The 25,774-nt window shown below is 36.7% G+C and overlaps 1 protein-coding gene across 2 annotated transcripts in view; it reads left to right on the top strand.

Moving 5' to 3' along the window:
* Nucleotides 1–503: 503 nt before the first annotated feature.
* The window catches only part of LOC131427112 (ATP-binding cassette sub-family C member 4-like), a 33,233-nt gene continuing 7,962 nt past the window's right edge, over nucleotides 504–25,774 (top strand). The window contains exons 1-2 of one of the 2 annotated variants that reach the window (XM_058590036.1): nucleotides 504–725; nucleotides 14,732–15,014. In XM_058590036.1, the coding sequence (XP_058446019.1) occupies nucleotides 14,830–15,014 (185 nt within the window). In that variant the 5' untranslated portion in view covers nucleotides 504–725; nucleotides 14,732–14,829. The other variant, XM_058590037.1, reaches the window with a different exon arrangement.

Here is a 25,774-nt window from a genome sequence, read left to right as displayed (position 1 = left end):
CCTTTAATTCGAATCTTAGTTTGTGAAATTTTCTTAACAATAAGGCATTTTTAAAGTGTAATCAATAGGACCTCTTCAAAGCGAAGTTTCTGTTGATCGATCCAGCTATCATGGAGAACAGTGAGCGCATATTTTCGTCACATTCATACACAGATAATTTGCGACCTTACCGAACTGATTATGATGGTATATGTATTCTTCCTCAAAAACTTATAATCAAGCAAGAAATCTGCAAAAACATTCCGACAAAGGTCAGCGTTCGGTAGCATGGTTCAAACTGGCGCCATCAAACAGTTCGTACATCACACGCACATACTCAACCGGCATTCAAGCTGGTGGCGGTGTGAGAGCGGCATTTTTGCACGCTCGTAGTTTTCATTCAAACATTCTTATACCGCTACGTTTTTGCCGAGCCCACACAACAAACAAAAGTGTACACCATCAGGTTACCACTCGTCCATCGATCTTCTGTTGATTGTATAATATTTCGCGTTGTTCCTTTGAGCTAACCAGATGGGAGCTCCCTTTCGACCATTCAGTATTCGGGTAGCGCTCAGTTCAATCAGACTTGTTCGGTTCCAAACCGTCCGGTAACGGTTTGAGTGCCCCCTCGTGTGTTGCGAATCATTTATTTTTTGTTAATCGAAGGAAGCACCAAAAGCATTATTGTTATTGTTGGTTTGAATTTTCATTGTAAAATGCTGACTGTCAAAATTTTCGTTTGTGTAAGTGATTTGTTTGTTTCAATTTGTCGGTCGATGGTTATTTTTCTCTGAAGGATGGCTTGGTTCCGTACGATTAGATGTTAGAACTGTTTTTATTTTGTTGTGCAGTGAAAAACATGTGATTAAAAGTGTAACCTAGGATTAAGGTACAATCGATCCTGAATGACATGTAGGAAAGATTAAAATATTTTGTTGCCTAATGTTGATGAGGTTTTTCTTTTGTATCTGATTGGCAGCTGAATGTAAAGTGATATAAGTGACACGGAAGGCAATATCTTATCGCATCGTGAGGTTGTTTTATTTCACTACTTGCCCAATCATTCACCAATAGAGACAATAATGACAGCGATTTGATTTTGCGGTGAAACAGGGTGGGGTATGAGTTGCACAATTAAAATACATTACAGATTGCGTTTTACCTGCTCGTCAACAAATACACATGAAATTGACGAGGTTATAGATTAATCGTATTCTTGATCGTAGAAACGAATTACTTAGTTTAGATTGTTCATTGAAAACTAACCATGTATGGAGATGACCTGATCAGCTGTGATACAAATGTGTTAATTGTTTTCGGCATAAGTACATACGAGTAGTTTCACACCCACCGAAAGGAACATACAGTTATCAAAAAACGGAAGAAATGTGGCTCAATTCTCTTGGTGATTGTTGACAGACCGGTGAAATCCTGTTTCGGATGCCATGAAAGTAGCTATATTTATCGATTAACCGGATGCAAGTGTTGCTTGTTCGAACCTTCAGAAAGCAAAAGGCTCAAGTGATATGTTCCACTGGATATTCAAAGATGGCTTATCAATTTGCGGATGGAAAGTCAAGGATAAAAGAAATAGGGAAAGCACTTGCGTAGTGGTTGAGGCGAGAGGATAGCGTCAAACAGAAAGAAAAAAATGTACGGGTGTGTAATGTCAGAGACATAACTGGATGTCGTGAATACGAATAAAACTGACACGATTTCTTTATACTTTCGAATAAGAATTGGTATTTGATCGATTGTGTGAATTGTGAAACTTTCTCCCGTTTCACTACTAGAATTTTAAATGATTTTTGACGTCGATTATATCATTTCGGATTTGCATATTTCATTGAAAGAAACTATCAAGATGATGTACAGGATTCATTTCTGCCTTTTAGAAAGATCAAATTGTGGAATTCTCTACGATATTTAGTACAGTTCGGAACATTTTTCTTGGACGATTTTCGCACAGCGAAAAGTGCACGAAACGAATCAAATTATTTTGGATTTTCACTAAACTGGTGATTTTTACCTTCGATTTGCAAAGAAGTAATCTTAATAGTTCTTTAGAGAACATTTAGTGCCATTAGAACGGCTGATTTTATATAATGTCCACTTTTCGTTTCTCGTTTTCTTTCTCTTCAATGTAAACGACCAGCAGCTCTGTTGTCTGATGCAATCGTTCTTGCTTGAATTGAAACTAGCTTTACGAACAAACAGCGCAACACATCCGCTCGCAGTGCCAAATGATGCGAAACTGGTTCTCGCCTTGACGATCGGAAGGCAAATGAGAACTACGACCTAAGCGTTTGAGGTTTTTAACCACGCAGAAGGTGCGCTCTCCGATGCCGCTGTTTGAATGCGTCTTCTCGCCCCGACGTCTGCTTCCATCCAACGTACAAGAAAAAATGATCGATGTTCGACCACGGTTCCCCTTTTATAACGTTCAGTTGAAAATATGTGCCTGACTACCTCAAAATCCTCGTCCTTGCGCGAAAACCCCAAGCAAAAGTAAAGAGTTTTCAGCTTTGTTTTAAAATTTTCAGAAAATTTTATTTTTGGGTTGTTTGTGGTTATCTCACACTGTTCAAAATATTATCCTTACCTATTTAAACAATATTTTAACTCGAAGCATACTGTTGAATCGAAGGTAGGGCATAATGTCCGTAGAGTGACTGTTAAGAGAAAATTCGAATATCAAAGAAATGGCTTTGTTTCTCTGGATTTTTATACTGTAAATAGAGAGATTAGCACTGCTAAAAGCTAATTATCAGATGTACAACTTTTCTTCCAAAATTAAAAGCTTTATTGCGAAAAAGTGCTTACAGATGTATTATTCAAAGTATTGTCCGTCGCTAGCGACAACTTTCTCCCATCTTTCCGGCAAATTTCGGATCCCGGCTGCCATCGAACGGAATAGGTGGAAGTCAGAAAGGGCGACATCTGGGGAATACGGCGGGTGGGGCGAGACTTCCCATTTCAGCGTTTCCAGATTCTTTTTGACCACTTTTGCGACGTGAGGCCGAGCATTGTCGTGTTGGAGGATGACTTTGTCATGTCGCTCTTGGTATTGTGGCCGCTTTTCTTTTAGCGCGTGACTAAGGCGCATCAGTTGCGTCCGGTAGCGATCTGCTGTGATGGTTTCACCCGGTTTTAAGAGCTCGTAGTAAATCACACCGAGCTGATCCCACCAAATACAAATCATAACCTTGACACAGTGAATATTCGGTTTTGCCTTCGACGAAGTAGCATGCCCGGGCTTTCCCCATGATTTTCTGCGTTTCGGATTATCGTATCGAACCCACTTTTCATCACCGGTTACAATTCGATGTAAAAACCCCTTAAGATTTTGTCTTTGAAGCAGTTGCTCACATACAAATAGACGGTGCTCGATGTCCCTCGGTTTCTACTCGTACGGCACCCAGTTTCCTCCTTTCTGAATCATGCCCAGAGCCTTGAGACGTTTTGAAATGGCTTGATGACTCACTCTCAACGATTCGGCAAGCTCTTCTTGGGTTTGGCACGAATCTTCATAATCCAATGCTTCTAGTTGTTCATCGTTGAAGGTTTTTCTCTTCCACCACCATGTTTGTCTTCGACTTCGAAATCACCATTTTGAAAACGTTGAAACCACTCCCGACACGTTCTTTTACTCAGAGCAGCATCACCGTAAGTTTATGAGAGCATTCGATGCGCTTCAGCTGCATTTTTTTCGGATTGTAACAGAAAAGTAAACTTCCCGCAAATAGCGAAAATTGGGCACATAAACAGACATTTTCGAGCGTGAATAATACGAAAACAAGAACAACTGTCACTGAAACGGCGATGACAATTCGTTAGGCACTATGTATTTGGTCAGCCTCAACCGGTACAGCCACCTATCGGAAAATGCCAAAGTTGTACACCTGATAATAAGTAGCAACCGACCATTAGTTTTATACGGTAAAAAGGCTTGTTTAATCGAAGCAAAACCTTACATCGAAAAGCTGCCTAATGATATTTTCAGTTTGTTCCTATTTTTCAGCACACGACAACTGTCAAGCTTGCATAGCAGAAAGATCCTTACGAAAAGATAGTGTTAGTGATACAAAATTTTTTAGGAAAAGTCTTGAATACTTAAGGGGTTAACACCACTGTAGAAGAAAAAGAGAAAAACTTTTTTGGGGAATTATTTTGGGATCCAAAAAATGGAGTAATCCGAATTTTGTATAAAGCACTTTTTAATATGTATATTCAAGAACAAAAAAATGATAAGTTTTTAAAATTGAAAAACAAAATGGCGGCTTGGTAGGGCATAGAGGTACGTAGGGGTTTTTTTAAATTAATTGATCATCTGTAAAATGGCAGCCCTTTAGAAATAAAACCGTATTTTTTCATCACAAAATTGTTCACAAAAAAAATATTGACAATTTTCCAAAACCCTCTACGTACCTCTGTGGTGATAAATATAGAGAAAATTCTGTAAAATTTTTGAATCGATTGGTCAAGATTTACTTGACTTATGTTTCCGGCCAGCTCAAAAAACGTTGAGTATAATAGTCGGAATCTCGCGGGAAAACTCCAAATTAGGACGTCTAGAAATTTTTCCCGCTTTCCATATTTTGGAATATTATTTTTAAGACCATACATGACCTTTTGCAATGAAAAAAAAAATTTCAATTTTTTGAAAATTCTACAGTGGTGTAACCCCTTAAAAAAGGAAGGGGACGTTTTGGCCAGCAGGACGCTTTATATCACTTTCCCCTACATTTCTTTTGGGCAGCATCCCGCATACGCATGCATGGCTGCCAGATGGCTGACTAAACGCTGCCAGCTGAAAAAATATGGCTGGCAGACATTCTGGTGAGCGACTGCCTCACCGCTGTCAGATATACAACTCAAACGATACAACCGTATCCACCAGGATTTTCCCACATTGAAATCTTTGACATTTTCAGCGAAGGTGAGAAGGTGAAAACGCTCGGCTAACTTAGATACAGGCGACTTCAAGGGGCAAATCACTCTAAACTTTGTCTGAACTCAAACAAGTTTTACCGGGAGTAAAAAAGTTTAGCAGGGATCTCGCTGGATTAGAATGGGATTAGAGAAGTTTAGCCGAGATCTGGAAAAACATTATTTTGACATAAGAAGCCGTAAACGTGGAAGCAGAGTTGCCAGATATTTTCATAGAAAACTGTACTGCTTTGTATAAAAAATCTGTATTTATCTGTATTCACTAATGAAAGGAAATTTCGGAAAAAATTATGTTTAAATGTGTTATTCCATTAGATTATTGTTAATGAATGGCAAATGCAAGGAGCATTCCTTTATATCGTAAGTCCTTGCCGCACTGACAAGAGCATTCAACGACGAAATTTAATTGTTTTTGTTATCAACCACAATTGAATTGAAAATCCATATACATTTTTCGTTTGAAAATGATGACTTGGAATTCAAACATGGAATTCAAACGCCCAATACGCAACGTCAAGTCAGGTCATAAAACTTTTCAGTATAACAATAAAGTTTCATGACGCCATGACTGCCTTGAACATGAGTTCAAATTGGTTTCAAATTATGATATAAATGTATTTCAGCGTTCATCATTAAACAGCTGCACGAAAAAATGTTCATTTTAATATGGGCAATCAAACACGCTTAGACGGAAAAGTTTCATTATTTCTTTCTTACTTTTTGTGGTATCTGTATAAATCTGTATTTAATTTGAAAAATCTGTATAAAATCTGTACTCTGTATTAAATCTGTATGCGCATGTAAAAATCTGTATAATACAGATAAATCTGTATAAATGGCATCTCTGCGTGGGAGCTCGAATGACAGATACACTTCAAACAAGATTAAGCAAAACTAGGTTGGATTAGTTTTAAATTACACAAGCTTATCTAGACTAGTTGGGATTAAATGAGATTAGAGAAGATTATTTTGGAATTACATGAGTTTATTAGTATGAAATTGTCTAGAGTTTAGAGTGATTTGCCCCTTGGGCGACTTTGTTTTGTCAAATTGGATTTGGTAGCCATCTGGTGGCCATGGCTGCCCATGTAGCCAAAACGCTATGCGGGATGTGCTTGTATGTGTTTATTGGTTACCTGGGTGATGCGTTCACCGTTTTTTGATGTCTTAATTTTATAATGGGGCGCCTTTTCAAAATACGCCCCGTGAAAAATGAGTGGAACTTAAGTTAACTTCCGATTAGTTCGTGTTCCGGTTCCGGAAATAGTGGTCTAAAACTTTGAAATTGAGCTCGCTTCGATATCGTAGTGAATACTCAAACGTTTTTCATTAACCTAGATTCAAATGGATGGTCCCACACAACATTTCTGAATCTTTTTGAAACCGATTTTCGATTCCAGAATTACAGAATAATTGTAAATCTTCATTCAAATCGACGTTGAAAAGAAATCTCGATAAATAAACCTATTTTGATTGACAAAATATTTCCGTATTTTTGTTGGAATGGATAGTGGAAAAACAATTCACACTGAAGTAGTGCGGTCTTTACGTATTACTGGGCCCGGAAGCAAAATTTAATTTCTGTGCACTGAAGTGGGTTATGTTCAACAATGGAGTAAGTAACTACTCGACTGTCAGATTTCAACCAAAAGTTAAAATTATTCGCGAAATGGTTCACAGTCTGAATTACACTTATCCGATTTTGGCACTCAGCCACTCAAATATGCTTGATTTTGACCCAAGTCCATCAATTCATCATGAAGTGCATTGACTTCTCTTTAGCCACCATATATTTATATTTTTTTTTGAATAAATACGGTAGTCTAATTGTGAAGCAAATAAACCATATTTCAATTTCAAAAAATTCTAGGTAGCGCTTCGCCGTGGTCACGGGAGTTCGCTGCCTATCCCGGGGTTTCACGCAATTCACCCAAAATTGTGAGAAAACGGGGAAGAAAACGGAAATTCCAAGAACATACGATTCTAGATAATTAATTTTTCTATCGATTCGTATATAAATTGTGCCTGATAAACGTTTTTATCGAAAGATTTCGTGCGAGTTATAAAAATAAATGAGTTTTTCCTTATTCTTTCGCACGCACACAATGTCAACGCATGCATTGGGGTGTGCAAAATGCCACATGCGGTAGACGCTAACAACATTTCTTTTGTTTTCATTGTCCGTTCTCTCTGCGTAAACATTGAACATAGATGAGTAGAAAATGTAAGTAAGTGTTACTACTTTGTAAAATAATTTCTATTCATGTTTCAGTAGAAGCAGAAATCAGTAATGATTTTCATCGCTACTGGCTTTGACGCTTTGTTGAAAACGTAGCACATCCCTACTTATGCGAGTTGTTTATAGCGAGAAAAGGAAAAAAAGAAAACAAAACGTTTTACAAAACTCGCACGAAATCTCGCGAAAGAAAAGCTTTCTAACTGATATTTTTCGCCAAATGCATAGTAAAATCGTTTACCTACAATCGTATGTTTTTGATTTTTCGTGAATCGGGTTAGTATTGGAGAAATTCGCAATTTAGGGTGAAATTTCGGCGACAAAGCAAGAGAAAGCAGTGAGTTGTCTCGCTTCGACCTGACCACAGCGAAGCGCTACCTTAAACTTGAACTATCGTCACCAGGTGGACTTCCTTACATAGAAAAATTCAGATCAGATTTATGCCACTTATTGAAATGGTCCGTGATATGATTACTCAAAAAAATTTTTTCCTACGTGGACAACATGTAACAGTATCGAATCACCAGGTGAAAGATTCTTACCAGAATTGAATTCGTTAAATATTTATTCTTCGACCAACAATCCAAACAAAGAAGAATATTTCATTCGATTGCGAAACATGCGATGCTGTACTATTATCTGGCGCACCGAACCGTCAACACCCATGGATGGTTTGCCCGCAAGCTGACAGTGACGAAACGTCGACGCTTTGCTTTAGCACACAACCAGGCAAATCTGAGCGTTTGATGATTTGTTTTCGCCGTTCAAAAATCGCCAGTCATTGCGCATATTTAATTTGCTAGGTAGTAGGAACTTGTGTGTTTTCGTGAATCTTTTAATCGTGGGGAGCGAAGGCCACGACGAGAGGGAACAGTGGAAGTGGAATTTACATACTTAAGTCATTTTGAAGTGATAATGTGACACTAGTAAATGCGAGCATGGAAATTATCAAGGATATATACTGGTTAATCACAGAAAATAGTGTATGTGTCACAATTTGCCTACTACAACAATATCGCACTTTCAGGCAATAATTCCCTTTTACATTATGTTACTGATGGACTGATAAGATAACGAACTTGGATACAGTTTTTTAAGCACACCCTTCCTTGGCAATGATGACAAAGCATTTTGGTGCTATCGCATGCGAGCATTTAAGATTGAAAAAAATATATCCCTGCGATTCTCAAATGTATCATTTATAACATCCAATTTTGTCTCAGTAAAAGATTCATTTCTTCAAGCCAGCCATACACAAATGTTTCATGGCCAGTGCTACGATTCTACGGACACTACGAATTCTTCCAAGTGCCGATTCGAACATACGATAACTAACTTGCTAGGGCAGCACCTCATACTCTGAACCGCCAACCCGGGCTCGATGTTCAGGTACGAGAACTCAAATTCAGATAAAATGTGTTGACCATTTAGAAGATTATCATTCATTTGACTTATAGACTTTGTGACCATTCAGTATACTCCAAGCAATTGGTGTGAATTGTGCAACATTAATTATTGCTGCCATTCGCTTTTGACTAGAAATGTTGAGCCGCATGAATAAAATGTAAAGTCTGTTGTTTGTAGCATCTTCTCAAAAACAAAGTCCACAGAGTATAAAGCGGTTTGGTTTGAATAAAAAACAAGTTCGAACATGTAGTTAATGTTACTTCCGAATTTAAGCATTTACTGCATACCGTATCGAAACAGAGCCTGAAAAGCTGGCATAAGCATGCACAAAGCAAGAAACCTACTTACATCTGTAAAAATACCACTTTTTTTAATTTCTGTACTTCACTTTATCAGCAAATACACGAGTAGCAGCCTCTAGAGCTACCTACCGAAAACTTGTAGTAAATACTACAGTTTGTAGCATGTTTTGACAGGAACGTGATCCACACGAAGCATTTACTACCAAAATTCAAGCATGCTACGTTTTATTCATACGGCCCATTATCTTCATCCAATATTGCTTGCAATTTGGTGTCTGTCAAACTTTTTATCTACGTTCTTCATTTCTTACGACAAAATCGATATATCTGAAACGTTTAAACCAGTGGTTCCCAAACTTTTCTGGATGAACGCCTATTTTTAATATATTATACGCTCTACTGTCTACCAAGTAGAAAAAAAAATATTAAAATTCTCCGGCAATCGGAACATCATTTTACAGTTAACTCAAGTTTTACGCGGTGGAAATTAATTAATAATTCAAGATCTTATCGATCAAACATTGGGTCGTATGAATAAAACGTAGCATGCTTGAATTTCGGGAGCAAATGCTACGTGTGGATCACGTTCCTGTCAAAACATGCTACAAACTGTAGTATTTACTACAAGTTTTCGGTAGGAAGCTCTAGAGGTTGCTACTCGTGTGTTTGCTGATAAAGTGAAGTACAGAAATTAAAAAAGTGGTATTTTTACAATGTAAGTATGTTTCTTGCTTTGTACATGCTTATGCCAGCTTTTCCGGCTCTGTGTCGATACGGTATGTAGTAAATGCCTAAATTCGGAAGTAGCATTAACTGCATGTTCGAACTTGTTTTTATTCATACCAAACCGCGCTATACTCTGTGGACTTTGTTTTTGAGAAGAGACTACAAACAACAGACTACTACTTACTACATTTTATTCATATGGCCAAAATAACATAACAAAATCTAACGCACAATTGGTCAACCGACGAATTAAAGAGAGATCGCCTGGTAGGAGAAATGTGCAATAAGTTTTTGCCTGCGAAGTTCTACCACACCGGCCATGCACTGTCAGATCAAATACCAAGTTCTTTCTTACTGGGAAGTCTTCTGAGCTGTGTATCATCACATCCACAGTAGTTCAGTTGGCAGAACGATTCGATTTGTAACTGTCTCTAAAAGCTTGTGACGTCAGTTTTTCAATTTCGTTTTCTTTTCTTTTTTTGATTTTATCAGTCATAATTTCAGTCGGTCTTTTCGTTGGGCAATAGAGAAAAGTTCTGCCTTAGATGTGTTTTCTTGTGGCGTATGTATGACATTTTTTTCTAGTGCTCGACCAAAAGTAAATTTTCGTGTCATTTATGTTTTTGGTTTTACTTGTGTAATAGACATAAACGAAAACATTTGAAATTAAACAGTTTATTTGGAACCCACAAGGTTCCACGGAGAAAATAATGACAAAAATTAAGTTTTGGGGACAAAGCTGTGAATGATTGTGTGTTTTACTTTTGTTAGTTGTTGGTTCTATGATTGTTAGGAAAATTCGCAAGTCTTCTCACTCAATAATAATTAACCGATATCAGGATCTGTATTTTGGTCCTGAACACTGGAACAGGTTATCGAGTAAGCTTTCTGGATCATAATACTGAATTTGAACCTGGATTCTGGATTGAGATTCGACAAGTTTTCTAGATCTGAAACACTGAATCTGGGCATGCATTTTTAACCAGTAAGGAGTGTATCGATAAGGAGTTAGCAACATGCAAACAGTTATTACTCTGAAATGGCATAATTTTTTGCAGCGTGTTCTGCGGTGACATGTTTGTTTACATGTCAATAACAGCTGCGCAATCGATTGGTTTCGGTACGGTTTATCGTTTCAATGATGAGTCGAATTGATCCGGAAACGCGAAAGAAAATTCTGAACGCTTGGTGCTCAGAAAGTGGTGTCACGTACAACGAAATTGCAAAACGCGTGAATGTGCATCACACCAGTGTCAAAAATATTATCGAGAAGTTCAGTAAGTCCTTTCTATGAAGGATTTGCCCCGATCCGGTAGGAAAACGGGTCCCAGCCAGCCCGGCCGGGACTTAAACGTGGTTGAGTACATCAGGAAAAACCCATCGGCGTCGACGCGGGATTTGGCCAAGCAGTTCAACACCAGCATCGGGATGATTCAACGGATCAAAGTTCGGAACTCCCTGAAAACGCACAAGAAACAGAAGGTGCCGAAAATGTCCCTAGTACAGCAAGTTCAGGCCAAAACGAGAGCGCGAAAACTGTATAATCGGATTCTACGGAATAAAGACGGATGCATCCTGATCGACGACGAAAGCTACGCCAAGAAAAGTCTCTCGAGCGCTGCCCGGACCGCAATATTATACGAAATCGGTGTACCAGGACCTGGACGACGCTGACACCACGATGACTATGGAAAAATTTGGGCAGAAAGTGTTGGTCTGGCAAGTCAATTTTCTTCACGAAGGGCACAATTAACGCCAAGGTGTACGAGGAAGAATGTTTGAAAAAGAGAATGCTGCCAATGTACAGAACGCATAAGGCTCCTCCTTCCTTCTGGCCGGATTTGGCTTCAACCCACTACGCCAACTCCGTTCTACAGTGGTTGTCAAAAAATAATGTACAATTCGTGGAAAAGGACATCAATCCACCGAACTGCCCAGATTTTCGGCCAATTGGAAGGTATTGGGCAATTGTCAAGAAGCACTTTCGGAAGGAAGGTACAGTGTCGCAAAACAAGCAGGAGTTCAAAAAAAAACTGGACAGCTGCCACTGGTCACAAAAGTAACTGTGCAGAATTTAATGAAGAATGTCAAGTCCAAAGTGCGAGCGTTTCACAGAAACTAGGATTTTCTTTAATATAATCAGTGAAATACATCAAAATGTAATTTTTCTACAATATATCGAAAACTGATGTCAAAATATGTTTTTTTCGCTTTTTTATTCAATAATCAATGTTGCTTGCTACTTTTCGATACACTCGTTAGATGTACTAAAATTTGCTCTACAGTGATAAGTTGCACAACCGTTTTTAATAGATTTAAAAATCTTTTTGAACATATCTAACATGAATAAGGCTCGGATCCGTACTGTATTTTACAGTATTGTACTGTATTTTGGACCCAAATACTGCGTACTGTTTTTCACTCTAAAATGTACTGTATTTTTCTTAGTACTGTATTTTGCATTTCAAAAGTACTGTTTTTTTTAAACAGAAAAAAATAAATACACAATTTTATTCTTTTGACGTTACGAATTTTGGTATACCGAATCTAGTTTATGTTCTGTGGCAATAAAATAAAAATAATGCCTGATATCAAGTGATATGCGGATATACTTGATAGTTGAGAATATTCCATACAATTTGATGTCAACGCATATCACAACCGCATAGCGAATATAAATACATGCAAACAGCCAGGGATTAATCTGTGAATCTGGCATCTCTGCACACAGCAAACGGTGAATTTTATCGCTCCACGATAGAAGGGCATATCTGCAAATGAGAGCCTCTCTTTTTTGACGTTCTTTTTCAATTATTGCTGCGCTTTTATAGAAATTTTCTCAGTTTCTAATAATATTCGAAAGATTAAGGATTTTGCTTGAGACTTATGCGAAGTGTTAATAATTATCAAATAAAAAATCAATCAGGTATTTTACGAACGCCAAATAAACAAAGACAATCTGTCATTTATAGCTCGGCCCTTTTTGTGAAACGATAGTACAGAACGAATGGAAATGTCAAAAAATTTGTCGTTCTCCTTTTCGTCATGAAAATATCACAAAATTGAGAAATGGCAACGTTTCAATTGTGAATCGCTGGGTGGAAATATTCAACCATCTTGAACGTGCAGATTGCGAGTATAAAGACATTGCTATAATAGTTGAGTATATTTCATGCTTACCAGGAACATCAGCATCAGTGGAACGCATATTTTATGCAGTCAATAAAACTTGGACCACAGATAAGACGTGCTTGGAAGTGGATACACTGGAAGCGATACTGATTGTGAAGTGCAATTCAAAGTACGAATGCGTTGAATTCTACAATTACCTCAAAACAAAATATGGACTGCTTCGTCAAATTTCATCAAAAGAGAAATACGAGACGGCAACTGCAGAAAGATCGAAATCGAAGGTCGATACAAATGTATACAATTGATGGTTATTTCATGATTCGTATATTTTGTTATTTTTTATTTAACTTAAATATTTATTTTATTTCAACTGAGAAATGAAAAAAAAATAATTAGAATATTAATTAATAGTATCTGATAATAGTTTTGCTTTGTTTTAGTCATCATTTTTATATAAAATGTGTACTGTAAAACGTACTGTTTTTTTAAAGCCTGTACTGTATTTTTTTGTTTTTTTCTGTAAAATGTACTGTATTTCAAGAAAAAAAATATCCGAGCGTTAAACATGAATAACAATTCTGAAACAATTGTAGAACATCTTAAAATTTCGATAAGCTAATGTAACTAGCTATTTGGGAAATGGCCACTTCGCAACTGGCATAAATGACGTTCAATTGCCATTGAAACGTTTCTGATGAAATGAAAAGGAATTTTGTTTTGCGTGTCGTTGTCTTCGAATTCGAATACATCTATTTCGTTTACCTGAATGGTTTTGATAAAATCAACAGATATGTTAGTTAAACTAACAACATTTTTCCGATGTTCGAATTTTCGGAGAAGTTCTTAGTAATTTTATTGAATATCCATACATACAATTGAATTGTTAAAAAGTCCCAAGAAACCCAGAAAAAAAACTGATAAATTTCTCTTTTAAGATACGTGCGAACTTTTTGATTTTCCACTAGAACTAGAAATTCTCTTGTTTATAACAAATAAAACTGATACGGTTCATTCAAAGAACACACAAATAAGGTCATAGATAAAATGAACCATTTTTTTTATATACAAAGGTTAAGTATGATCAAATCAACAAATACATTACCAATAACATCCACTTAGCCTTTGTTGACATGTAATAAATAGCTAATCTATTTCAACGATAAAATCAGCTGAAACAAATCATTCTTTTGTTAGCCTAGATAAGAATTTTGCCTCAAATCAAACAGTTATAATTGCGGCTGCTGAAGGGGAAAAAAGGGTTCAAAACAATCATATTCTAGTTTGAAATTAACAGAAACCAAACTTAAAGATCTACTGACAGTTCTGTTATTTGAAACAAGCTCCATTTCTCTGCGTGTAAATATCGTCAAACTATCAAGAATAGGGTTTGGATTATACATGGAATAATTTATAACACTGATCAAATGGTACTTTTACATTCCCGGTATATAAACAAAATTAACTAAAACAGAGTTTCCTTGTGTCATTTCAAAGTGTTATTGTACTATTAAGGTACAAAGTTAGGATGGTGCCAGTATCAGTGTTTTAATTTTAGGTTGTGCTGGATTAGTCAGCCGGGTAATCTATTTTAAAAAAATGTCTATCATTCATAAAAATATTGCATACCATATATATAGAGAGATAAGCTACCAGGGTAATTTCCCATATTGTAAGCAGTCTCAAAATGAAACCCCTTGAAATACTACCGTTAGAGCCAATAGCATTGTAAAAATTCGGTCGTGTAAGCTTCGTGTGCTTCCTTAATTTCCTGTAGACTCAAGTGGAATTGTGAAATCAAATTTTTGGCGACACCATCAGCGAGATAAGTAACTTTCGCGAATGTTTGTCTGCCTATGACGAAGCAATTATATTATATCAAGTGTGACGAGCCATCCATCCATCCATCCATCCATCGCGAGAGACCCGGAACCTTATCATTCCGGCGGTGATACTCGACGAGTGCTGAAGTGTTTCCATTTCGATTGCATTTCCATAGGTGCCGTTCTCGTTGTGACGCTGGAGAGTTCGGAAAATTAATTGCGAAAGTTACAGTTGAAAGTTAGTAGTGTCTGGTAGTGATAGTGCAATGTCAGTATGGAATCAATTCGAAGAAAACTGCCACCAAATCCACGGGAAAATGCCAACCTACTGTCCATATTGACGTTCTGGTGGACTATCGATCTGTTCAAGAAGGGCTACACCAAAGTGCTAGAACTGCAGGATTTGTTTCGACCGCTCGAAGTAGACAAATCGGACAGTTTGGGGGATCGGCTTGAAGAGTAAGTATTCTTACATTTACACCATCATCTGAGTAGTTGAATCATAAAACGAAGTGTTATCTATTTGTTATCTATGGCGAATTTATATTACGATACAAAACAGCCAGCATTAATCCACCGATCGGTGTTATGATGTCTTTCTCATATGTTTGAATAATTATCCCAGTTGAAGTTATTACAAGAAACTACAGAAAATTTATAAAATTACTTGTCAATAAAGCTGCAAATTGAACGCAATTCGTTTAACTATTTTGAAGATTTTGCACCTTTTTGCTGTCATGGTTATTTCAAACTAATACCGTTTCAATCTAAGTTGGCGAAAACTGATCCTGCTGTTTCTTATGTCGTTTTCGCTTGAGAACACTGTAACTGACTCAGGGTAGATTCATAAAACAAACACTTTTCATCAAACCGTGTTAGGTTCGCACTTAACAACGGGGGTTTGAACGAACCCGATATTAGAATCAGGTTCAAAAGTGATTCGATTTTCAGTTCAAGGACGTTGAAACTGGTTTCAAATCAACGGTTTGACAGCAGCTAGAGTGGAAACTGTGTTAGGTTCGGCATCAAGCGAAAGCGATATTTGAATATTCAAACCGGACTTCGAATGGATTACATAAGCTTTCTTCATGAGAATAATAGAAACATGTTCTTCGGAGTAGATTGAGATAGGTCGACTTTTTAATTACTAGTACACCTATCATCAAACCAAACTATTGAATACACTTTCCGAACAGTACTCCTGGATTCCATATACACAGTTATAGAACTGCATGGGGAAATTATAAGGTCAAGTGTGACGTAACCCCGGTAATGGAAAGATAGATAGATCTCTAATCAACGATCGAGCGACATATGGAGGGAAACATTCGTCGGGTCTGTGAATATATTCAGTGTTGGGAGGAGAGTTTTGAAATATGATAGCAGCAGCGGTTACGCTGTTATTAGTAATTGTTGTCGTCGTTATTGCCGCTACATCAAATTGAATCATACCAAACAGAGTAAAGTAATCAGTAAGGGGATAGCATATTGAAAGAACTACCTTGTCATTCCCGGGATGTAGACTGGTCTAGTGAGGAACCATTTTAAAATATGGTTGCTTTGATGGAATATTAGAATGTTTTCATATCCCTTCAATTTAATGTCGTACCTCTCTTATCTCGAACACATTAGATGATTAATTGTTTTGGAATATCAAACACTTTCCTGAACTAGCTTCTGAACTTTCGATTGGTATCAATAAAAGCGTCTTTCTCGATTATGTTATGTCGATGTTACAAGCTGACTAACCAATCTGCTTGTAGATAAGGATAATACTTATCATCATTAGTTACGGATAAATATATCGTTGAATTTTATTTGTTTTAATTTATGTTTCAAAGCGCACGGTCATTGGAACTAACTTTAGCTAATCGCGGTTTACATTACTTGCAAGTTTAATTTACCAGCATGCGGCTAGTTGTTTACTAGGAAATCTCACGAGTGTCTGGAGATAAAGACCCGTGTTATCTTGTTGCTGCAGTTTTAGATACGATATGTAAATAACGTGAATAGCCTTGAAAAAGAATAGCGAAAATTAAGGGCAAGAATTATTAGAAATTCTGAGAAGTAGCACAGATAAGCAGGTTTAATTTTCCCTGTAGTTTACTGGGTGAAGACATTTGAGATTCACTCCATAGTATAGAGTATCGTACACGTGTTTAGCACTATTTAATCGAGTCGCTTTCTAGAATGTTGCTTCAGGTGGTAGAGCATCTACATTTTTTTCTAATTTATGCTGTTTCATCCATCTTTTTCCTGGGTCTGTTTCTCGTTGGTAGTGATGAGTAAAAAACATGTTTTGAGTAAAAAACATGTTTAAATCCAGCTTCCTCATAATGTTCCTTTTTCATATAAATAACAGCAGAAATTCCCCGAAATGCTACAATTTAAAACAATGTTTGAAGATTTCTATTGCATAATATTACTACATTGATATAATAGGGGCGAATTTGAATTTTGAATTCAGGGGCGAGTAGGGTCGAACACTTTAGAAAAATTAATTAATTTTTTCTTTGTATTTTCTTGTAGTAAAACATTTCACGAACATTCTTATGAAACTTTCAAGCCTATCGTAACAAAACTCCGCAAGTTATGGGTCTTTATCTTTGCTTATCTCATACTGCGAAGAAGTAAGAGCTCGGCACACAGAGCCAAGATTTCTGCTTCGATTGACTTAAAAATTTAACGAAACATTAATGAAATGTTTCATTTTAACAAAATACAAAAGAAATAATATGTTTTTTTCGTAAATTTTAGACCCTACGGGCTCCCTAGAGTAATAAATTGTTTCCTTTGATTTTATATACGAAAACCTTTAAACGTGTTTGTCTCGAAAGCAGGTTTTGAAAGTTCGTGTCCATCGTCATTCAAAAACTACTGCACCAATTTTTTTTTTCAAATTTTGCACACACTTTCTACATGTAAAATACTAGACCATAACGTTTTGCTTTTCGTTGTTTGTTACTTTGGAAAGGTTTTACAGGTACAGGGTCCGGCACTCGAAGTGTAACCAATTAAAAAGGCCATAAATTCAGTTTGGAAAATTACTTTTACTTAATTCAAAGTACAAAATGTGTAAAAATAATACAAAATTCAGAATCAATTCACTTTTGCTCGATATGACCACCTTTTGCCTTGACTTGATGACTTGAGAGAGCGAAGGAGTTGCTTCGTTTGGCCGAAAGCGGTCAATTTCCGAACATTGTATTTTCTGACGAGAAAATTTTTCCAATTGAGCAATTCGTAAACTCTCAAAACGATAGGGTTTACTTGACCGACCGTTCATACGAGAATTTGAGTCATCGATTGGCCACCAGGAGGCAGCACCCGCAACAGATGATTGTTTGGGACGCTGTAACCGCAGATGGACGCTCTCCAATCGTTTTCATCGAGCCTGGCGTCAAGGTAAATGCGACATATTATCGGGAAAGTATTCTGGAGGTTGCTTTGAAGCCGTGGGCAGACAAACATTTCGGTGGCAGACCATGGACGTTTCAGCAGGACTCGGCACCGTCTTACAAAGCTCGAGTGAACCAAGAATGGCTGAAAAACAACGTTCCGAACTTCATCACGTCCACACAATGGCTCTCGAATTCACCAGATGCGAATCCAATGGATTATTCTCTTTGGGCCATTTTGGAGAGCAAAGTCCGAACTAAAAGATACACCAGTCTCGAGGCGCTGAAAAAAGTTATTGTCCGCGAGTGGGCCAAAATACCTGCAAGTCACATTCGGCCAAACGAAGCAACTCCTTCGCTCTCTCAAGTCATCAAGTCAAGGCAAAAGGTGGTCATATCGAGCAAAAGTGAATTGATTCTGAATTTTGTATTATTTTTACACATTTTGTACTTTGAATTAAGTAAAAGTAATTATCCAAATTGAATTTATGGCCTTTTTAATTGGTTACACTTCGAGTGCAAAATGTTGAATTTTTTCGTGAAAATCGTAGTTTTGACTTTATACAACTAGGGTAACGGCTCCCTATTTCATCTGAGTTTCCATTTCCATCTCTTCCATTCACCTCATTACTTTTAACATGAATAATATCTTACAACGTACCTGAAGCAAACTGTAGAATGTTTTAACACATGGATCAATAAGTCCCGAGACTAAAGCAGAGATGGCGCTCGTAATAAACCAGTAACCACGTCTTTCTAGAGTACTAACCTTTGCTTGAAACGGGTCAACATTTTAAGTCGATCCGACCAGAAACAGCTGAGTTATCGAGATTGGAGTAAAGTCGTTTTGTAGTTGGTTTAAAAAATGGAAAAAACCGAGTTTCGTGTTTTGATAAAACATTGTTTTTTAATGGGTAAAAACACCGTGCAAGCGGAACAATGGAATGAAAAATGTTATCCGGACTCTTGTCCATCAAAAGCAACGATTTGTCGGTGGTTCACCGAGTTTAAACGTGGTCGTACCGACACAAATGACGCGGAACGCTCGGGTAGACCTGTGGAAGCCGTTACACCGGAAAATGTGAGTGAAGTGACAAAAATTTTAATGAAAGATCGTAAAGTGAAGCTCCGTGAGATTGCTGAGATGACACAGATATCACATGGAAGTGCATTTACTATCCTTCATGAAAAATTGAGCATGAAAAAGGTTTTTTCCAAGTGGGTGCCGCGATTGCTTTCGATGGAATAAAAACAGCAACGAGTCGATGATTCAGAAAGCAGTTTATCGCTATTTACTCGCAGCAAAAAAAAAATTCTTGCCTCGTTACGTGACCATGGACGAAACATGGATACATCACTACACTCCAGAGTCGAAGCGGCAGTCATTTGAGTCCGAAGCGTCCGAAAACGCAGCAGTCAGCTGGCAAAGTATTGGCTTCAGTTTTTTGGGATACGTATGGCGTGATTTTCTTTGACTACCTCGAAAAAGGTAAATCGATCAACAGTGATTATTATATTGACTTACTGGTGCGTTTGAAGGAGGAAATCGCAAAAAAACGACCGCATATGCAGAGAAAAAAAAATCCTTTTTCATCAAGACAATGCACCCTGCCACAAGTCGATGAAAACAATGGCGAAATTGAACGAATTGGGCTTAGATCTGCTTCCCCACCCCCATACTCGCCAGATTTAGCCCCCAATGACTACTGGCTCTTTGCTGATCTTAAAAAAATGCTCCAGGGAAAAAGATTTGGCTCAAATGAGGAGGTCATCGCTGAAACTGAAGCTTGTTTTGAAGCGAAAGATAAATTTTTTTATAAACATGGTATTGAAATATTGGAAAAACGTTGGAATCATTGTATCACCCTAAAAGGTTATGTTGATGTTGATTATGTTGATGAATAAAAAAAAATTTGCAAAAAAAAGTTGTTTCAATTGTTTGTCTCGGGACTTATTGATCCATGTGTTAAAATGCGTATTCAAGCTATTGTCACACTTTCTCACTGGAAGAAATGATTTTAAATTCTTCGGTGATCGTTTTTTTTTCATTTAAAACAAACTCACTTTTTGATTAAGGACACATTTTCGTTTCAAGACTTACAGTTCGTCATGTTTCTGAATATCTAGTAATCGATTCGTCTCAAAATATGATCATTATTTCGCATGATTACACTACTATTGAATGTTGGATTACTTCATAATTAGTAATGTTCACTTGCCACTTGTTTAGTTAACGATTAAAAACTTCAAAAATTACCCGACAAGCAATAAAAGTCTTCAAAAATATGAGATGAAGGTTTTTCACTTAGTTCACTTGATTGCGCTTTGTTTTCATTTCATTTGGTTTCGCAAAGTTGCCAAGTTTTCTAATAATGTTACAAAAAAAATTTCTTTCTTCAAATGATCATCAAAAAGTATGTTTTTGGTATTCGTAACATTAGTTCAATTATATTGTTGATATTTATATTTCAATAAAACTGTTTCGGTTTCGAATATTAGCAGAAAGAGCGTGTATTTAACTAATGAAATAACCATTGTGTCAAATCTAGTAGCACTGGTTTCTTTCCGCTATACGTCACCATAACACTATTAAGTGTGTGTGTTTCATCGACTGTGCACAGAGATGCCAGATATTTTCATAGAAAATATGTATCCGGTATATTTGTTTTCACTAATAAAATGAATCAGTTCAGAAGTTTAAAGTTTTAATACAAATGTTTATTAGTGTTCATCATCAAATATTTGCACAAAAGATTAATAAACTTTTAAAGAAGTACTGCAATCAAATACTAACAGATACTCAGAGAGAAAAGTCTAACTTTTCACTTCTCACTTTTTATAAACCTTTATAAATCTGTATTAAATTTAGAAAATCTGTATAAAATCTGTAATCTGATTTAAATCAGTATGCGAACGCAAAAATCTATACAATACTGATAAATCTGTATAAATGGCATCTCTGGTTCTGCATTCTATTTTTCGAAGGGCTAATGCCTAAATAGTAACAATTCTTTTTTTGTTTTTCTTTTAAGTTCTCCAAATTAACTGCAAAGTAAAATTTTAAACTTAAAACGAAAGGTAACGAAAACGATCCAAAAAATTTTAAACGTCGATATGATTCCAAACTGTTTCTAAAAATGTTGTCTCATAGTTGGCATTAGGCCCTTTTTAAGGAAAATTCTGACATTTTGAACCTGAGAGTGTAATGTACGATTCCGACGATCCGGCTTCTTCCGTCACCGTCACCGGAACGTCAGCCTCCGTCAAAATTTGTCAAATGAGTTTTCCCTTTGCGCATTCACACGATCCAGCAGAGATCCGGAATGTCAACGTCCGTCAACGGCAAGCTCCGTCAACATTTCTCCGAAAGAATATTTGACGGGCTGTGATTATCCCACACATGCACGATTCATATGATTACGGTATTGAGCTGACGTTTGTTATGTATGTATTCCGTGTCAAGATCCCACTCTTAAACGAAATATACCACATGTAAGTAATTAAACTTATCAGTAGATTTGCTAAATACGTTACGTTGTTGAGTGGAACTGATTGTATTGTTTTTTCCTCTTTCTAGTTAATTTTGAAAGTTATTTATTCGATTAAAAGGTAGGAAAACAACAGATCGATTGGCTTCAAAAGCTCCCAGATTTTGTATTAGTGGAATAAAATTGTGCGAAACTAAGTTCTTCAAATTCAACGTGTTAGAAAATGACATGACGGACACGGATAGGAAACCGGATCGTGTGAATCAGAATGACGGTGACGGACGTTGACGTTCCGGTGACGGTGACGGAAGAAGCCGGACCGTCTGAATCGTACTTCATAGTTCAATATTTTGGTTTTGATTGCTGTCGCCATTGCTAATTCATGGGATGAATCAAGGACCAAGGATAGGATGGATTCAAATCCTTTGAGATGAAATTAGGAGCAGAGTAGTGAACATATCAGAAGTGTTTTTAGCTGATTTTTTTTAATTTCCAAGGAATGTGAATCAATTCCCAATGTGGAGCAAGGCGAACTAAGCAGAAATATGAAAAAATCGTAGTTATTTTAGTGACTAAATCAGATTTTTAAGGTAAAGTCCTTACAAATGAGATGAAACAGGGTGCCCTTACTCTACCAAAAATTCTAAAAAATTAAGAAAAATCAAATAATCTGCGCTGAGATACAGAGGACACTGCATATCATGATTTTTAAGAAGCGTTATCAAAATCACTTCTTCTACAGCTTATTTCTCAATATTTTCCACGAAAAAATCACGGAATGTTGTTTGAATTCATTTTGTTTAACGATAGTTCTAAATAAATCGCAAAAATGATGTTTTTTTCATCATTTAGACCCTACCCCTGCATTAGCCAATATAAAGAGGTAGCGTATGAAAAAAATATTCTTGAAATTGACATTTTTACACTAAGCACCATACCTCCGGAATCAGGGAATTGATCCGAATGAAAATTTGAATATTATTATGGCATCTTAAGACCTTCCAGTTGAATCTAAGTTTATGAAAATCGGTTCAGCCATTTCCAAGAAAAGTGAGTGACATTTTTTTCACACTTACATATCACCCTGTAATTCCAGAACCGGAGGTCGGACCCAAATGAAATTCTAGTTTGTAGAAAACGATTGAACCGAAAATTGACTGAAATTATTAGTCACACACATATATGCGAACTGTTTCGAAAAGAAATATACTGACCTCGACGAACTATTTCGAATAGTATATGGGTGTTATGTTCTTCCAGCAGCTATTGCTGTAAGCGGATTAAATCGATATAATTATGGATTTGTTTCGAATACGAAAATACTGCCATCTTTCTAAACTATATGTCATATTCGAACGATTATGTTGTCAAAACGAACCGTGCTAAAATGTCAAATGTGTCAATACGAAGGATGATGAAGAAAGTCTTTTTGGGGCTTTGAAACAATTGCATGCAATAGTATTAAAAATCGTGTTTCGCTTTGCTTCCAATCAAAAAAATTCCTACTGCTGGAACTCTGTTTCTGTTTTCAAGGTCAATGGTGATAGATATTGTCCAAAAACGTGACCGTCGTTTTATATGAAATGTAATTAAAACTTTGAAACTGCAAGACGAATCGAAGATAGAAATTGTATGAAACCTTTAAATACATCCTTTCAATCTAAACGTGTAACAATCGATTAAGCATTCCATGAGATGTGGAAGTTTGAGTTCTTTAAAGTTTTTGTCATTATTTATGGTACTTCCAGAAACTGTATTCAGAGACCAGCATAACCAGAAATAGTTCGTATGTCCATGAATTAGTATGACAAATAAATTGTAATTGTAATTTTGAGCCCAACTTTAAAGCTTTTGATAACGTCATCTTCTATGACGGTTTGAATTTTAAGAACTTATCACCCTGTAATTTCAAAATTAGAAGTCGGAATCGGATAAAATTCACCTATTTTGTATGGAATGGGATCTATCATCCTGTATCTCCTGAACCGGAAGTCTAATCTGATTAAAAAACAAACAGTTTTTATGAGACTTTACGACCTTTCATTTGAATGTGGACAAAATCGGTTCAACAATCTACGAGCAAAATGAGTGGCATTATTTTAATTTCATTACATATATCATCCTGTAGTTCCGAAACCAGAAGTCAGATTCAAATAAAATTCGGAAACCTTATATGGACGCATAGGACTGTTCATATGTGTCTAAGCAGGTAGAAATCAGTTAAGCTATATCCGAGAAATATTTATGAAATTATGTTTCACACACAAATTTTCTGACCCCGACGAACTTCTTCGAATGGTATAAGGGTGTATGAAGTTGTGTTCTTCCAGCAATTATTACTGCAAGCAGTATCAATTAATATAAATATGAAATTGTTTACAGTTCGCGCTCGCATCTCACCCGACACAGTCGAAAATCGTTAACGGTCGAAACAACAGAAACAAAGACAATACAGTGCTGTGAACAATGGAGTGTACGGAATGGTCAAACACGATTTAGCAAAGCCTGGAACTTGGCCTACAAGACCAAATTCAATTTGTATGTATTGCAAGCGTTGCAAAGTTAGACCAGCAGCAAATGAAATTGAAATCTTACTTAAGAGGGGAGTAGGGTCTAACACTTTTGAAAAATCATTTATTATTTTCTTTGTATTTTCTCATAATAAAACATTACAAGAATCTTCTGTGAAATTTTCAAGCCTATCGGAGAAAAACTCGGCAAGTTATGGGCCTTTATCTTTGCTTATCTCATACTGCGAAGCAATAAGAGCTCGGCACACAGGTCCAAGATTTCTGCTTCGATCGACTTAAAAACTTGACAAAACATTCTTGAAATGTTTCATTATAAAAGAATACAAAAAAAATATGATTTTGTGAAAATGTTAGACCCTAAGGCCTCCCTTGAGTAATAAATAGTTTCCATTGATTTTATAGACAACAAACTTTGAACGCGTTTTTCTCGTAAGCAGGTTTTGAAAGTCCGTGTCCATCGTCATTCGAAAACTACTGAACCAATTTTTTTCAAATTTTGCACACACTTTCTACATATAAAAAACCAGACCCCAACGTTTTCCTTTTCCTTGTTTGTTACTTTGGGGAGGTTTTACAGCTACAAAAAGGCGAATTTTTTCCTGAAAAATCGTAGTTTTCACTTTGAACAACCACCAAAAATTCAAAACATTAAAAAAAAATCAAACAGAAACGTTGGGGTATAGAAAAACTTTTAACAGATCGGCTGAAAAGTTCGTATCGTTTCTATGAGAGGGCGCCACTAGAATTAAATCCATACCATTTTCAGTTAGTACCAACCTTCAAAAGATACGTGTATAAATTTGACAGCTATCTGATTATTAGTTTGTGAGATATTGCATTTTGAGTGAAGCTACTTTTGTTATTGTGAAAAAAATGGAAAAAAAGGAATTTTGTGTGTTGATGAAACACTACTTTTTGATGAAAAAAAGTGCCGCCGATACCAAAAATGGCTTGATGAGTGTTATCCAGACTCTGCACCGGGCGAAGCAACAATTCGTAAGTGGTTTGCAAAATTTCGTACTGGTCATATGAGCACCGAAGACGATGAACGCAGTGGACGTCCAAAAGAGGCTGTTACCGATGAAAACGTGAAAAAAATCCACAAAATGATTTTCAATGACCGTAAAGTGAAGTTGATCGAGATAGCTGACACCCTAAAGATATCAAAGGAACGTGTTGGACATATTATTCACGAATATTTGGATATGAGAAAGCTTTATGCAAAATGGGTGCCGCGTGAGCTCACAATCGATCAAAAACAACAACAAATTGATAATTCTGAGCAGTGTTTGGAGCTGTTATATCGAAATAAAACCGATTTTTTTCGTCGATATATAGCAATGGACGAAACATGGCTCCATCACTTCACTCCGGAGTCCAATCGACAGTCAGCTGAGTGGACTGCACGCGATGAACCGAACCCAAAGCGTGGAAAGACACAACAATCGGTCGGTAAGGTTATGGCGTCTATATTTTGGGATTCGCATGGTATAATTTTCATCGACTACCTTGAAAAGGGAAAAACCATCAACAGTGACTATTATATAGCGTTATTAGAGCGTTTGAAGGACGAAAATTAAAAAAAACGGCCTCATTTGAAGAAGAAAAAAGTTTTGTTTCATCAAGACAATGCACCGTGTCACAAGTCGATGAAAACCATGCTGAAATTGAACGAATTGGGCTTCGAATTGCTCCCTCATCCACCGTATTCTCCAGATTTGGCCCCCAGTGACTTTTTCTTGTTCTCAGACCTCAAGAGAATGCTCGCTGGTAAAAAATTTAGAAGCAATGAAGAGATAATC

This window comes from Malaya genurostris, chromosome 2 (assembly GCF_030247185.1).
Source record: "Malaya genurostris strain Urasoe2022 chromosome 2, Malgen_1.1, whole genome shotgun sequence".
Lineage (NCBI taxonomy): Eukaryota > Metazoa > Arthropoda > Insecta > Diptera > Culicidae > Malaya > Malaya genurostris.
The sequence above is the reverse complement of the archived record's forward strand: the minus strand, read 5'-3'. Positions and strand labels throughout refer to the sequence as shown.